The sequence below is a fragment of the Leptonychotes weddellii genome, chromosome 1, assembly GCF_054177405.1.
Source record: "Leptonychotes weddellii isolate Sample4059 chromosome 1, ASM5417740v2, whole genome shotgun sequence".
In the NCBI taxonomy this organism is placed as follows: Eukaryota; Metazoa; Chordata; class Mammalia; order Carnivora; family Phocidae; genus Leptonychotes; species Leptonychotes weddellii.
In genome coordinates this window covers 139,884,102-139,899,927 of record NC_138369.1, presented here as the reverse complement: position 1 = coordinate 139,899,927, position 15,826 = coordinate 139,884,102, and the positions used below count along the sequence as shown (strand labels likewise).

Below are 15,826 nucleotides of genomic sequence, written 5' to 3'. Positions count from 1 at the left end.
AATCCAACAGTACATTAAAAGGATTATTCACCACAACCAAGTGGGATTTATCCCTGGGCTACAAGGGTGGTTCAATACCTGCAAATCAATGTGATACACTACATTAGTAAAAGAAGAAGAAGAACCATATGATCCTCTCAATAGATGCAGAAAAAGCATTTGACCAAGTACAGCATCCTTTCTTTTTTCTTTTAAAGGATTTATTTATTTGTCAGAGAGAGAGAGAGAGCATAAGCAGGGGGAGCAGGAGGCAGAGGAAGAAGCAGCCTCCCCCACTGAGCAGGGAGCCCAGTGCAGGACTCAATCCCAGGACTCTATGGTCACAACCTGAGCCAAAGACAGACACTTAACCGACTGAGCCACCCAGGCATCCCTAGAGCCTCCTTTCTTAAAACTCTTCACAGTGTGGGGTAGAGGGAACATACCTCAATATCGTAAAAGCTATATACAAAAAGCCTACAGCAAATATCATTCTCAATTAGGAAAAACTGAGAGCTTTTCCCCCAAGGTCAGGAACACGGTAGGGATGTCCACTATCACTACTGCTGTTGAACATAGTACTAGAAGTCCTAGCCACAGCAATCAGACAACAAAAAGAAATAAAAAGCATCTGCATCAGCAAAGTAGTCAAATTTTCACTCTTTGCAGATGACATGATACTCTATTTGGAAAATCCAAAAGACTCCACCCCAAAATTGCTAGAACTCATACAGGAATTCAGCAAAGTGGCAGGATATAAAATCAATGCACAGAAATCAGTGGCATTTCTATACACAAACAATGAGACAGAAGAAAGAGAAAGATTCCATTTACAATTGCACCCAAAACCATAAGATACCTAGGAATAAACCTAACCAAAGAGGCAAAGGATTTGTACTCAAAAACCTATAGAACACTCATGAAAGAAATTGAGGAAGACACAAAGAAATGGAAAAACGTTCCATGCTCATGGACTGGAAGAACAAATATTGTGAAAATGTCTATGCTACCTAGAGCAATCTATACATTCAATGCAATCCCTATCAAAATACCATCAATATTTTTCACAGAGCTGGAACAAATAATCCTAAAATTTGTATGGAACCAGAAAAGACCCTGAATAGCCAAAGGAATGTTGAAAAAAGAAAAAAGAAAAAACCAAAGCTGGTGGTATCACAATTCCGGACTTCAAGCTCTATTACAAAGGTGTAATCATCAAGACAGTATGGTACTGGCACAGAAACAGACACAGATCAGTGGAACAGAATAGAGAGCCCAGAAATGGACCCTCAACTCTATGGTTAACTAATCTTTGATAAAGCAGGAAAAAATATCCAGTGGAAAAAAGACAGTCTCTTCAACAAATGGTGTTGGAAAAATTGGACAGCCACCTGCAGAAGAATGAAAGTGGACCATTTCCTTACACCATACACAAAAATAGACTCAAAATGGATGAAAGACCTAAATGTGAGACAGGAATCCATCAAAATCCTAAAGGAGAACATAGCAGCAACCTCTTTGCCCTTGGCCACAGCAACTTCTTGCTAGACACATCTTCAAAGGCAAGGGAAACAAAGGCAAAAATGAACTATTGGGACTTCATCCAGATAAAAAGCTTTTGCACAGCAAAGGAAACAGTCAACAAAACAAAAAGACAACCTACAGAATGGGAAAAGATATTTACAAACGTCTTATCAGATAAAGGGCTAGTATCCAAGATCTATAAAGAACTTATCAAACTCAACACAAAGAATAATCCAATCAAGAAATGCGCAGAAGGCATGAATAGACATTTCTCCAAAGAATACTATAAATGGCCAAGACACATGAAAAAATGCTCAACGTCACTCAGCATTAGGGAAATACAAATCAAAACCACATGAGATACTACCTCACACCAGTCAGAATGGCTAAAATTAACAAGTCAAGAAATGAAAGATGTTGGCGAGGATGCAGAGAAAGGGGAACCCTCATACACTGTTGGTGGGAAGGCAAGCTGGTGCAGCCACTCTGGAAAACAGTATGAAGGTTCCTCAAAAAGTTGAAAATAGACCTAGCAATTGCACTACTGGGTATTTACCCAAAGATACAAATGCAGTGATCTGAAGGGGCATCAGCACCCTAATGTTTATAGCAGCAATGTCCACAATGTCCACATCAATGTCCAAACTATGGAAGGAGCCCAGATGTCCATTGACAGATGAATGAATAAAGAATATGTGGTATATATATATACAATGGAATACTACTCAGCCATCAAAAAAATGAAATCTTGCCATTTGCAATGATGTGGATAGAGCTAGAGGGTATTATGCTAATCAAAATAAGTCAATCAGAGAAAGACATGTATCATATGATCTCACTCATATGTGGAATTTAAGAAACAAAACAGGATCATACAGGAAGAGAGAAAGAAAATAAAACAAGATGAAACCAGAGAGGGAAATAAATCATAAGAGACTCTTAATCATAGGAAACAACTTGAGGGTTGCTGGAGGGAAGGGGGGTTATGGGATGGGGTAGCTGGGTGATGGACATTAATGTGATGTGATGTAATGAACACTGGATATTATATAAGACTGATGAATCACTGATCTCTACCTCTGAAATTAATAATACATTAGATGTTAATTGAATTGAATTAAAAATTTAAAAAATTGAGAAAAAAGAAAGAAAAGGCCCTGATTTTTTTTTCCAAAAGTCATTTCTTCTTGCTTCATGCAAATGAGCAAGTAGGTGTAATGAGAACACCAGCCAAAATGTGACCCCTGGGATATTGCTCCCAACTGGGGCATAATAAATTATCATAGTGTCTTCTGTATATATGGAGATTAGTGAGAGAATACAGCCTGAATAAGAATTCTAATTTGCCCAATGTAAACTTTATGTCAAGGTATCTCTTAGGTCTTTCTGCATATAAAGTGGCCCTAAGGAGTAAATGTTCCTGTTATTCGGCAAGACATTATAATGAGCCCTGTTTTGAATTTACCAGTGGGCCCCTGGAAAGGGGAAATAGGCCTTTTAATGATTCAAGCACAATCTTCATTATGAGGAGAAAATGGATGTAGATGATGTCTTCACAAGAAAATGGTTCTCATTACTGATTTAGATTATACCATTCAGTTAAGGATTATTGTTCTGGGACAGGAGAGCAGAATGCTATAGAAGCATCAGGGAGCAGAGGTTCACCTCAGGAGGAAGAGAGATTGAGAAGGACTTCCTCTGCGAAGTACCAAAGCCTACCCTGAATGGATCTATTGACACACCCCACCCTGTTAACGTAGACTCAATAACTCAGCCTTTGGGAAAGTAACTTTCAAAGAGGATTCATGTTGTCACCTAGGGCTAGCCTCATGGGGGAGAGGCCCAAATCCTAGGGTAGAACTAACTCCTGGGAGTTGGGGTAGGTTTTTCCCAAAGGGTTAGATGTAGAGATTTACTATGTAAAAGACTAAAGAGATTAGGATGAAATTTTTAAAAGAAGCCAGTTTAGAAATTAGTGGTGTTCAGGAAGGGACACTCTGTGAAGTATTTGACTTCTTTTCTCTTGAGGTTTCCTTCCAGTTGGTATTTTGACATTTTGGGTGACATATCTTGGAAGCATAGTGAATATACTATATGACAAACAAAAGGACATAAAAATTTCCCAGAACAATGAGTAAAATCTAACAAAATTAAATTTAATATTGGTAATGTAAAAATGTATACTTGGGTTCAAAAAGCCAATGCCAAGAAGACAAGAATGGGAGAGAGATGGTTTAAACAGTGTATTAGACATAGTAAGTACAACAGGTATCAGAATGACCAGACTATTTTCAAAAATATAGTCTTACTTCTCATAATGATACTTCCTAAGGAACACCCAGAGAATACTACCACTTTCTTCTGAAAGGCACCAGTAGGAATATGTACCAAGAGGACCACAAGGCAAATCAGCAGCCTCCAGCTTTGCCAGCAACAGCAGGGTATGACAACAACCAGGAGCACTTAGATGCTGGAGCAGTGTTGCAGGCTAGCCCACACTATGGACTGGATAGTGTCTGCAGATGAGGACAAGTGAGTTCACCAGTGTAAGGAGCAAGGGGAGGGGAGTATCCATAGGCAAACCTCATCAGCACACTTTTCAGTGTCATTTCTAACGGTTAACCTCAGTCAAAAATAAGAAATGTTTGGGGTGCCTGGGTGGCTCAGTCATTAAGCGTCTGCCTTCGGCTCAGGTCATGCTCCCAGGGTCCTGGGATCAAGCCCCGTGTCGGGCTCCCTGCTCAGCGGGAAGCCTGCTTCTCCCTCTCCCACTCCCCTTGCTTGCATTCCCTCTCTCGCTGTGTCTCGCTCTGTCAAATAAATAAAATCTTTAAAAAAAAAAAAATAAGAAACGTTTGGTACTTTTGTCCCTAGAAAATGGCCCATTCATACTGTGTGTTTTGAAAGGACATCTGTATCCACCGTTTATGTTCTGCTAAAATAGGTTTTCATCTTCTGAAACTACTATTTCAATGACAGAAGTTCCCCTCAGAAAATGCACTCCTAAGATGCTATAAATTAATTTTGACTAGAATTGAAATATTTACCATAAGGAAAGCATTATCACCCAAAAGAGTGATCTGGAATCCATTTGTGTGCGTGCTACTGACCAAGTGTCAAGAAAACTTACCCTAATACATCCATCTGCCCCAATGGTGATAACTTCGCCTTCATCCAGCATTATCTGGTTAATGGGACCCTGATGACAAGACTTCCTTCCAGCTCGACAGAGCTCAACCTTGATGAGGCCGCCTTCCCACAACAGCATGTTGCCCCACCCTGAGCCCGAGAGCACCTGGCAGGTATGCAGAAAGGAAGGAATGTGCATTAAAACAGACAAACATGGATATTTATGCCTCAAATGGCAGGTGAGAATTATTTTTATAGTTTCTCTTTCTTGATTATGAAAGTAAAAAAAATAAGTATAGAAAAATAAGAAAATATAGAAATGAAAATTCACCACTTCAGAAACAACCACTAACCACATTTGTATGTATTTCTTCCTAGCATTATGCATAATTTTACATCATTGTGATTAGGCTGTACATTGCTGGTAATTTTTCAAATATATCACGTGCCCTCCTCAATACCCATCACCTGGTAACCCCATCCCCCCAACCCCCTTCCTTCTGTAACCCTCAGTATGGTTCCCGGAGTCCAGAGTCTCTCATGGTTTGTCTCCCTCTCTGATTTCTTCCCATTCAGTTTTCCCTCCCTACCCCTGTGGTCCTCCACACTATTTCTTATGTTCCACAGATGAGTGAAACCATATGATAATTGTCTTTCTCTGCTTGACTTATTTCACTTAGCATAATGCCCTCCAGTTCCATCCATGTTGATGCAAATGGTGGGTATTCATCCTTTCTGATGGCTGAGTTATATTCCATTGTAGATTCTAGTTTTTAAGAGTGATAATATTAAAGGTTATGAGATGTGTCAAAAATTGTGAGGCCATTACTGAACTCAGCAGATTATAGCATAATAATATCCAATTTCAAACAAGAATAGTCATTTGGAACCAGCTCCTATTAATCCATTTAATCCAGCACTTCCCCAAGTATGTACCACCAAACACTAGTTCTTAGGATGTTTAAGAGGTATTCCCCTAGGCAATATGCCCACAAATTTTGCAAGAAGAAGAGAGAAAATAAACTAACAATGTTAAAGAATAAACTAACAGATTAAAGTTGAGTGCATCTGTAGGTGCCACTGTGAAGTGGCTCAATCTTCCTAAATAATAATCTGACAATAAAAGAGAAAGCCACAAGACTGTACACAACCTTTGAGCCAGTAAGTCCTCTTGGAGCATCATGACAAAAGAGGAGGGACAGATAAACATAATAATCCATGACAATAAGTGAAAATATGTCACTATGTTAATATATTAAAATGCTTGCATACTTTATATATGTGTGTATAATATTTAGCATAAAAAAAGGTATTTACATGTGGATTATGACTACTCCCTAGAACTATATTAATTAAAACTGATAATCTGAAGAGGCAAAATTACATGTTCATTATATTTACAATGATAGTATCCATTATTACTAACATTGGCAGTGGTTTTTAGAATGTCTAATGTACTTTCATATATTTTCATTTTGAAAACATAATTTTATTATCGCAGAATAGTGGCTGTACTCACCTTCCCATCCGGGAGCTGCATGTAACCTTCTATATCAGAAGTGGCTGTTTTGCCAAATCGACCCAATGAGCCCTGAAGCTTGAGACCAGTGAATGTTAGAGCCATTTCCCAGAACCTGCAAACAAGAAAGAGACTGAATGTACCTCAGAGAGGCTTTATTTATTTTTATTATCACTCAAGCATTTACATGTTTCAGAGTCACATATATTATTTCATTTATTCATTCATCTAACTAATATGTATTAAGTATCACCTACCTGTCAGGCAAAGTTCTAGGTAATATGAATTCAGAATTGAGCAAAATAGACAAAATAAATTCCCTGCTTTTCAGGATATTTTATCTTAGAGTCATGCTGTCCTATGCAGTTGGCCCTAGCCAAGTTTGACTATCTTAATTTAGACTTAATGTAATTAACACTAAATCAAATTTAAAACTCTGTTTCAGTCAGACCAGCCAGTTTCAAGTACTCAATAGCTACATGCAGCTAGTGACTACTAGACTGGACAACATAGAACATTTCCATCTTGGCATGTAAAAAGATGTAAGAGTTTTCAAAAAATTCTAACTTACTTGTTGTGTAGCTTAAGAGTGATTGTGCTCTCAATCTCTCATGAATAAAATAAGGATACTAGTAGAACCTACCTCATAAAATTGTTGAAAAACTCTTAGAACAGTGCCTTGCACATAAAATCAATGAATAAAGGTTGGTTATTACTAGCATTTATTATTAATAGTTTAAGTAAGTGAACAGTCAGATGATGAAAAACATGTAGAAAAAAGAATTTGGCCTACCAACTAGATATAAAATAGATAATGGATGGTATCAACAAGCCAGTAATATGAAACCAAAAGCTTAAATAACCAACATCCTTCTCCAAGGCTTTCATAGGTCCCCTGATCATACATTTCCATATACATATGTTTCTTCTATAGCACTTCACACATGAAATTATTTGATTTCTCTCTCCAAAGATACAATGCAAAGAAAATATGCACTTTACTAAATGATGGGAGAATGTAAAGAACTGGAAATTTTTAGCCTACAGCTAGCAGAAGATTACTTAAGAATTCCCCCAAATTTCCATTTTAAAATCTATTCAATTAATCTGTATTTCTAATGAATAAATAAGAAGAGAGCCAGGTTTGAATTGGAATAAGAGAAACTTAGGATAAAAATGTCTTTCTCGAAAAGGACACTGGAAATCTAGTTATGAGCAGCTCGAAGGAGGTGGTGGAAGGTTGTTAAATAAATGCATAAGACAGGGTAGAACGAAGACTGAAAAAGACAAAACCATTCCATCCTGAAAAAAAAGAGAGCAGAGTGTGAAAGAGTGAAAAGGACATGGAATTTTGAGCCAGAGACCGGAGATCAAAAGTAGGCTCTGTTACAATTTAGTACTGAGGGTCCTGTGTTAGGAATGATTCTGTTATAACTCATGTTTTACAGATGAATACTGAGTTCAGAGATGTCAAAATGACTTAGGCATCATACAATATTGCTGCCACAAATTTAAAAGTGGATCTGAACACTCAATATGCCATGTTAGTAAGCAGTATACAAACCCTTTTAGGTGGTAAAGCCTGTAAGGCAGCAGGCTAAATTTAAAAGCCCTTCTTTTTATCTATGCTGGTTTCAGTAATAACAGCCCCATATCCGATTAGAAAAGCAGCACTACAGTTAGCTTTGAAGATAACACATTTAAACATTATCCTACTGTTAACATCAGCACAAATGTCTCCAGATGGCTGATCCTCTTAAGATAATATCCTTGATGATTATCTACCGGTACCTGTACCAGTCACACAACCTACTTGATGTGGCCTGATCCCGATGTAGTAAGCTGCTCATCATCTTCAGGATTGAAAGTAACCTTAAAAACTTCCTGGGAAAAAGCTTTTGTCCTCAGTATGGGCTGTTCTTCTTTCCAATTCCAGATGGTCAGTGTGTAATCAGGGTTGCTGCCAACAGAGGCTAGCAAGGTACCATTGTAGTTAAAATCCACATAAGCATAGCCCAGCTCAGTCCCATCTGAAAGGATGAATGGGAGTAATGAACAAAGGCAACATTTCATTTTCAAAAGTATATTATTAAAAAAAAAAAAAGGAGGGAAAGAGAGTGAGTACCCTTGGTGATAACTATTGATGAAAGAATGCCAAGAATTCCCAAAGAAACAATCCAAAATCATGCATCACCCTTGGCTTTAGAATGTATTACATGACATGCGGGGGGAGAGTGAAGAAATCTTAGTCACATTTTGCATGAGAAAAACACCTTGAGAACACATTCCATTTTATGGAGTGGGGTAGGGGGGTACAAAATCCTGTTAGATGGCAGAAAGGTATCAATCTGTAATTAGAAATTTGCCACTGGAAAATTCATCAAATAAAAATTGAGGACTTCAGGTTTCTGGTTATGCATGTAAGGAGCTTGGAAGTCAGCATTCCATCCTAACAACAAATAAAAAGCTGAACACACTGAAAAATCAACAACTCTTCTTGGATTCATAAGTGAGGGAAGGACACAGGGCAAATGGCTGCTCCCAAGACTGGGGAGACTGGTGGGTGAGGTGCATTTGCAACTTATCACGGCAGGAACTCACAAGCAGTAACAGCTAAAACAGCAGAGAGAACCAGGGCCGGGGTAATAAAACCTGAACAGTTATAACTGAAGAACTGCTGGAGCTCAGTGTGGACAAGTTGGAGAGTTAAAACTCCAGGGGGACCCAGTCATAAGTGGGCCCCAACAATATTGTGAGATTTATCCCCAGGAGCTTGACCAGGTTCCCACAGTAAATACTAGAAAAACAACTCAGGCTTTCAACAGGGGGAGGGGGAAAAGGAATCGTTTTGAAACACACCACACTTCGTTCTTCTTAATAAGGCCTGCCCTCAGGAGAAACTAATTAACCAGAGCCTAATTAACCTGGGGAAGGAAATACCCAATTCTAGCCCCCTCTAACTGATGTGGTTTTGGAATATAGGTGAGGTTCGGTGGGTGGGGTCCGGAGCCAACGACAAAGAAAGAATTCTTGAGATGTCTTTGGTGCAAAACAATGGTTTTATTTAAGCACGGGGATAGGACCCATGGGCAGAAAAAGCAGCTGGACCAGGGTTGTGAAAGGTGGCTGATTATATACCATGGGGCTGGGGGAGGTAAGGAAAAAGGGAGGTTTTCAAAAGAACTTTTTCATATGCTAAAGAGGACCTACAAGACACCAGAGGCCTCGCCATTGTCAAATTAAGGTTGTTTTTCCTTCTAGCAAGGCATCAACATTAAGATAGTTGGGAGCTTCCTGGAGGAACATTATACTCTGTATTACATACTCTGCTTCAAGTATCTGTCAATGGGCTGCAGGTTATAAGGACATTTCATTGTATCCACATTTCCTTCTGGAAGCTAGGTTATTGATAGAAATGCTTTGTTCTTGTAGATTGCTAAGACATTTGTAAACTGAGGGAGACTCAGGTCTTGCAGGATTGTGATCTCTATAAGTTAATGATTTGTTTTTCCTTTCCTTAGCTTTAGGGCAGCCAGGAGTGTCTGAGGAATGTCACATATATCCCATGGGGGAGGCGGTTTGTGGGGTGTCAGCTTCTGCTTTGTCCTCAGCTTACCTTCTATTCCCTCATCATAATCATCCTGTCCCACCGAAGGGGGAGAAAACAACTCAGAAACGTTTGTGAAGTTCAGTTCAGAGGCAGAGGCTCACGAAAAATTTGAGACTTAATCAGAGAACTAAAGAACACTTCCCCTCCCCCCCACACCTTACCACCAAGTTATAAAAGGCCTATTTACAGCAATTATCTTTCCCCACTACACCATGTCTGGCTATCAAGAAAAAATTACAAAGCATACCAAAAGGCAAGAAACACAGTTTGAAGAGACAGAACAAGCATCAGAACCCGATATGGCACAGATGTTGGAATTATCAGACTGGGAATTTAAAACAACTATGATTAATATGCTAAGGGCTCTAATGAATAAAGTAGACAATATGCAGGAACAAATGGGCAATGTAAGCAGAGAAATGGAAATCCTAAGAGAACGAAAAGGAAATGCTAGAGATAAAAAACAACAGAAATGAAAAATGTCTTTGGTGGGCTCATTAGTAAACTGGACACAGCTGAGGAAATAATCTCTGAACTACAGAATAGATCAATAGAATCTTCAGAGAACTGAAGAGCAAAGAGAACAAAGACTGATGAAAATGGAACAGAATATCTAAGAACTATAGAACAACTACAAAAAGTATAGTGTATGTATAATGGGAATACCAAAAGGAGAAGAGAGAAAGGAACAGAAGAAATATTTGAAACAGTAATGCCTGAGAATTTCCCGCAAATTAGTATCAGACACCAAACCACAGATCTAGGAAGCTCAGAGAACACCAACTAGAATAATGCCCAGAAAACTACAGAAAATGAAAATAAAGGAAGAACTCCTAAAAAAAAGCCCAAGGGGGAAAAAAAACCTTACCTAAAGAAGAATGGAGAGTTATATCCAACTTCTCTTCAGAAACCATATAAGCAAGAAGAATGGACTGAAATATTTAAAGGAAAGGAAGGGAAAAAAAAACCCACCAACCTAGAATTCTGTACCTTGTGAAATTATCCTTCAAAAGTGACCGATATATACTTTCTCAGACAAACACTGAAGGAATTTGTTGCCAGGAGACCTGCTTTGCCAGAAATGTTAAAAAGAAGTTCTCTAAACAGAAGGCAAATAACATAGGTCAGAAACTCAGGTATACATAAAGGGATGAAGAGGACTGAAGAAGGAGTAAGTGAAAGTAAAATAAAAAACTTTTGTTTTTCTTATTCTTAATGTAATAAACAACAGTTCAAGAAAACTACAAAACAGTATCTTTCATGAACATAGATGCAAAAATCCCCAGCAAAATATTAGCAAATTGAATCTAACGATGTACAAAAACAATTAGATTATTATTTTGTGGATATCAACAAACTGATTTTAAAGTTCAGACAGACAAAGACCCAGAATAGTCAACATAATATTAAGTGAAAAGAACAAAGTTGGACTCATAATACCTGACTTCAAAACTTCCTATAAAGCTACAGTAATCAAGACAGTGTGACACTGGGGAAAGAATAGATAAATACGTAAATGGAACAGAATAGAAAGCCCAAAAATAGACCAACAGGAATATATTCAGCTGATCTTTGAGAAAGGAATGGAGGCAATATAACAGAGCAAGGACAGTCTCTTCGACAAATGGTGCTGGAACAGCAGGACATCCATAGGCAACAAATAAGCAAACAAGCAAACAAATAAATTAATGTAAACCTAGACCTTATACCTTTCATAAAAATTAACTCAAAATGGATCGTAGGCCTAAGTATAAAATGTGAAAACATAAAACTCCTAGAAGATAACGTAGAAGAAAACCTAGACGGCCTCGGGTATGGTGATGCCTTTTTAGATGCCACACCAAAGACAGACAGGATCCATGAGAGAAGTCACTGATAAGCCAAGATTCATTAAAATGAAAAACTCCTCTGAGAAGGGCAATGTCAAGAGAATGACAAAACAAGGCACAGATTGGGAGAAAATATTTGCAAAAGGCATATGCGATAAAGGACTATTACCAAAAATATACAAACAACTCTTGACACTCAACAATAAGAAATGAACAACTCAATTACAAAATGGGCCAAAGACCTTAACAGACAGCCTCACCAAAAACATGCAGGTAACACATAAACATTTAAAAAGATGCTCCACGTTCTATGGGAACCACAAATTTAAAGACTGAGATACTGCCACACACCTATTTAGAATGGCCAAAATCCAAATCACTGACAACACCGAATGCTGATGAGGACGTGGGGCAGCAAGAGTTCTCATTCACTGCTGGTGGGAACGCAAAGTGGTACGGCCACTTGGGAAGACAGTTTGGCAGTTTCTTACAAAACTAAGCAGACCCTTACCATGCTCCAGTAATTATGCTCTTTGGTATATACCCAAAGTAGTTGAAAACTTACGTTCACACAAAAACCTGTATTCAGGTGTTTATTGCAGCTTTATTCATAATTGCCAAAATTTGGAAACAACTAAGATGCCCTTCAATATGCAAATGAATAAACAGTGGTGCATCCAGACAACAGAATATTATTCAGCACTAAAAAGAAATGGGCTATCAAGCCATGAAAAGACAGGGAGGAACCTTAAATTCATATTCCTAAGTGAAAGAAGTCAATCTGAGAAGGCTACACACTGTATGAGTCCAACTATATGACATTCTGGAAAAGGCAAGCCTGTGGGGACAATAAAAAGATCAGTGCTTGCCGTGTGGAGGCAGTCATAAATAGGGAGAGCACAGAGGATTTTTAGGACAGTGGAAATACACCATATGAGATTATAAGGATGGATATACATCATTAGACATTTGTCTAAACCCAGAGAATACAACACCAAGAGTAAAGCCCAGGGGACACTGTGGACTCTGGGTGACTATGATGTGCTAACAGAGACTGGTCCTCAGCAAAAAATGTACCTAGTGAGTGATAACAGGGAATGTTATGCACGTGTAGGGGAAGAGGGCTATGGGAAATCTCTGAACCTTCCTCTCAATTTTATTGTAAATCTAAAACTGCCCTGAAAAGTAGTCTGTTTAAAAAACTACTAAAATTAATTATATGGAAAGCAAAATTCATAAGAGAACTGTGGTGATTAAGTTCATGTGTGGTTATTTTAATCTGGGTGGGCCTCATTCAATCAGTTGAAAGTCCTTAAAAGCAAAACTGAGGTTTCACCTGAGGAAGATGAAATTCTACCTGAGCATGTAGCATCAGCCCCAGCCCAAGAATGTCCAGCCTACTGGCCTGCCCTACAAACTTCAGACTTGCCAGCCCCTACAAGTACATAAGCCAATTCCTTTAAGTAAATCTCTTTTCTACCTCCTCCTAGTTCTGTGTCTCTGGAAGACCCTGAATGTTGTTAACCTTGAACATGGAATATTTTAGAGGATATACTGAGCTCACCTTGAAGGATTCTGTAGGGCTTCAAAGAAGGATATTCATAGATGATAATCTTTGGGAAAACACCTTTTTCAGCTACTGTGAAGTAAGTTTTATCAGGATGAACCTATAAAAAGTAAAATCTCACTTAAATAGTAAAAGGAGAATTTTCTTATAAATAGTTCTATTAATGTAGTATTTAGCACCTGTGATTTTATAATTTATTAGGATCCACTCCAATAGAAAACTAAAAAATGGGCATCTGGTAAGTACGTGGTGATGGATGTGATTTAAACTGAAACCTAGGGGAATACTCATTTTAAGTTTTACTTTTGTTAATAGAGTCATCTCTACCTCTACAATTTTTTTAATTGCCATCAGAAGAGCTAGAACAGTGGTTCTCAATCGTTAGCACATATCAGAACCACAGGGAGGGCTTATTAAGGCACAGAGGGCAAGCCCTACCACCAAAGTTTCTGATTCAGTACATCAGGGCTGGGCCCCCAAAATTTGCATTTATATCTCTAACAAGTTCCAGGTGATGTTGATGCTGCTAGCCTGGGGACCACTCTTTGAGAACAACTAAGTTAGATGAATTGTTTACCCTCCATATATAAATCAGCCTAAATTTTTGTACAGAAAAATTCATGTTTCCAGAATAGGTTACAGCTCAGTTTAAAAAAAAATTTCACCTTGGACAAATTCAACACAAATACATATAAACTTACTAGAAGTGAGAAAGATAAAATATTTTCAAGCCAGATGCAGAGGAAAATATAGTAAATATGCCCTGGGTAAACTATTTGTGTCAGCATTTCAAATGATAGCAGTATAAATCTTATAGAATTATATGTTTATTCCTGTTATTTTTGTTCATTCGTAAGCCAAGGTGCAGGAAGAGTAAATGGATAGTCTAAAAATAAAAATAGGCTATTACAAAAATAAACTATTTAAGACACAATATGTGCTTTATGAAATTCTGTTTTTGGTTACCATGTTGCAACTCCTGATTTTATACCCGTGGAACAGGAGTTTCCTCAGAGGATATAGGTTGCACTGTAGGTTTTGGTACCCAAAATAACATTGTAGCTTTTTTTCTTCTCCCCACACATGGGGCCATAAGACCTATAATAAGGTCTTCCTACTGACACCTCTTCCATTCAAGTAAACACCCATCACTTCAGCTTGAAACCAGGCTTGGCTTTATAGGAGGGACACTCGGTGAGAAAAGAACGCTTATTACATGCTTATTATGTGCCCCAGACACTGTGTACGTTTTATATGAATTAATTCCCTTAAATTTTACATCAACCTTGTGAGTTCGGATACCCTTATCCTTCCCATCTTTTTCATGAGGAAATAAGCACAGAGAGGCTAAGTAACTTGAAGTCATACAGCTTGCAAATGTCAGAGGTAGGATTCAAGCCAGGTGTTGGAAGCCAGGAAGAAAGGGGAACTAAAAAATAGGAGCTACGAAGGACTTAGAGGGAAACAGGTTATGACTACATCTTTCTAGATGCCCATTTACAGAAGAATATTGTGTGGGATACGCGGTCACAGAAATCTGTGTAGGAATTCAGGCAAATCTTTTACCACTCTAGGTCTGGCCTCCAGTTAGGGAAAAAGTTTCAGCCCTTTCAGATTAGAAGCTCTGTGGGGTTGAGTTTGGTGTTTTATCTTTAGTGGAGATCTGGAATTAATGAGTCATTTACTTTACACTCAACATACTATCTTTTCTGAAAGATAGTTGATATGCCCGCATTACCCATTTCCCACAGGTTTCTTATTGCCCTGCCAGAACACTTCTTATCCACAAACGGCTGTTTCAGGAAAAAATGAAGTGATGAGGACAGCTGAGGAAAGGCCCCTATCCAAGCACTGACAGCTCCAGCATGCATGGAGAAAAGCCCTGTGGACATGCAAATGCCCAGAGTCCAGGGGGATGAGGATTCGGATTAGCATTCTTGACCACAGTACACCTCTACCTACTGACCTCAGACCAAGTTATTGTACAACAAAATAGAAATTTCAAAACTACTATTGGCCATAAAGTGAGAGGAAAAAAAGTGATAGTTACCTGTTTCTCAGTACTCTGCAGGTGATACGGACCTCAGGGCTCATGACACCTCAGGGTGGCCCCTGACCGACTTCCCTCCACAGAACCCGTGACCCTCACGTTGGGCCTGTGAATATTTGCACACAGCTGTGCCACAGTATCATGTACTTGTATGGATCTGGGTTTTTGGTTTTTTGCTTTTTAACATGAGCCTTGCCTGTTTAGATGGATTTTAAACTCTCTGAATCCATAGAGGTCCGGAACCCTTCTTCATTTAAATCCCTGCATGTTCTGAGTACTGTTGGACACACAATGTAATATAATAAATTCTTGTTGGGGAGCCTGTGTGGTTCAGTCATTTGAGCATCTGACTTTGGCTCAGGTCAGGGGTCTGGGGTCCTGGGATCGAGCCCCACATCAGATCCACGCTCAGTGGAAGTCTGCTTGTCCCTCTCCCCTTCCCTACCCCACCCCGCTCCTGCTCTCTCTCTCAAATAAATAAAATCTTTTAAAAAATAATCATAATTAATTAATTAATTCTTGTTGAGGACAGGGACTTTACCATGCACACGTGTTACGTATAGATAGATGATCAAAAAAGAAATAATCATGAGACTATCTTCACTCATCCATCTCACCA

General features: G+C 38.6%; 1 protein-coding gene across 1 annotated transcript in view; it reads right to left on the bottom strand.

Moving 5' to 3' along the window:
* The window catches only part of CFAP44 (cilia and flagella associated protein 44), a 140,996-nt gene that overhangs the window by 108,663 nt on the left and 16,507 nt on the right, over nucleotides 1–15,826 (bottom strand). Inside the window, exons 6-9 of the mRNA XM_081796961.1 lie at nucleotides 13,155–13,257; nucleotides 7,965–8,181; nucleotides 6,152–6,266; nucleotides 4,634–4,798 (exon numbers count right to left, since the gene is read on the bottom strand). Coding sequence (XP_081653087.1) covers nucleotides 4,634–4,798; nucleotides 6,152–6,266; nucleotides 7,965–8,181; nucleotides 13,155–13,257 — 600 coding nt within the window. The remainder of the gene's footprint in view (nucleotides 1–4,633; nucleotides 4,799–6,151; nucleotides 6,267–7,964; nucleotides 8,182–13,154; nucleotides 13,258–15,826) is intronic.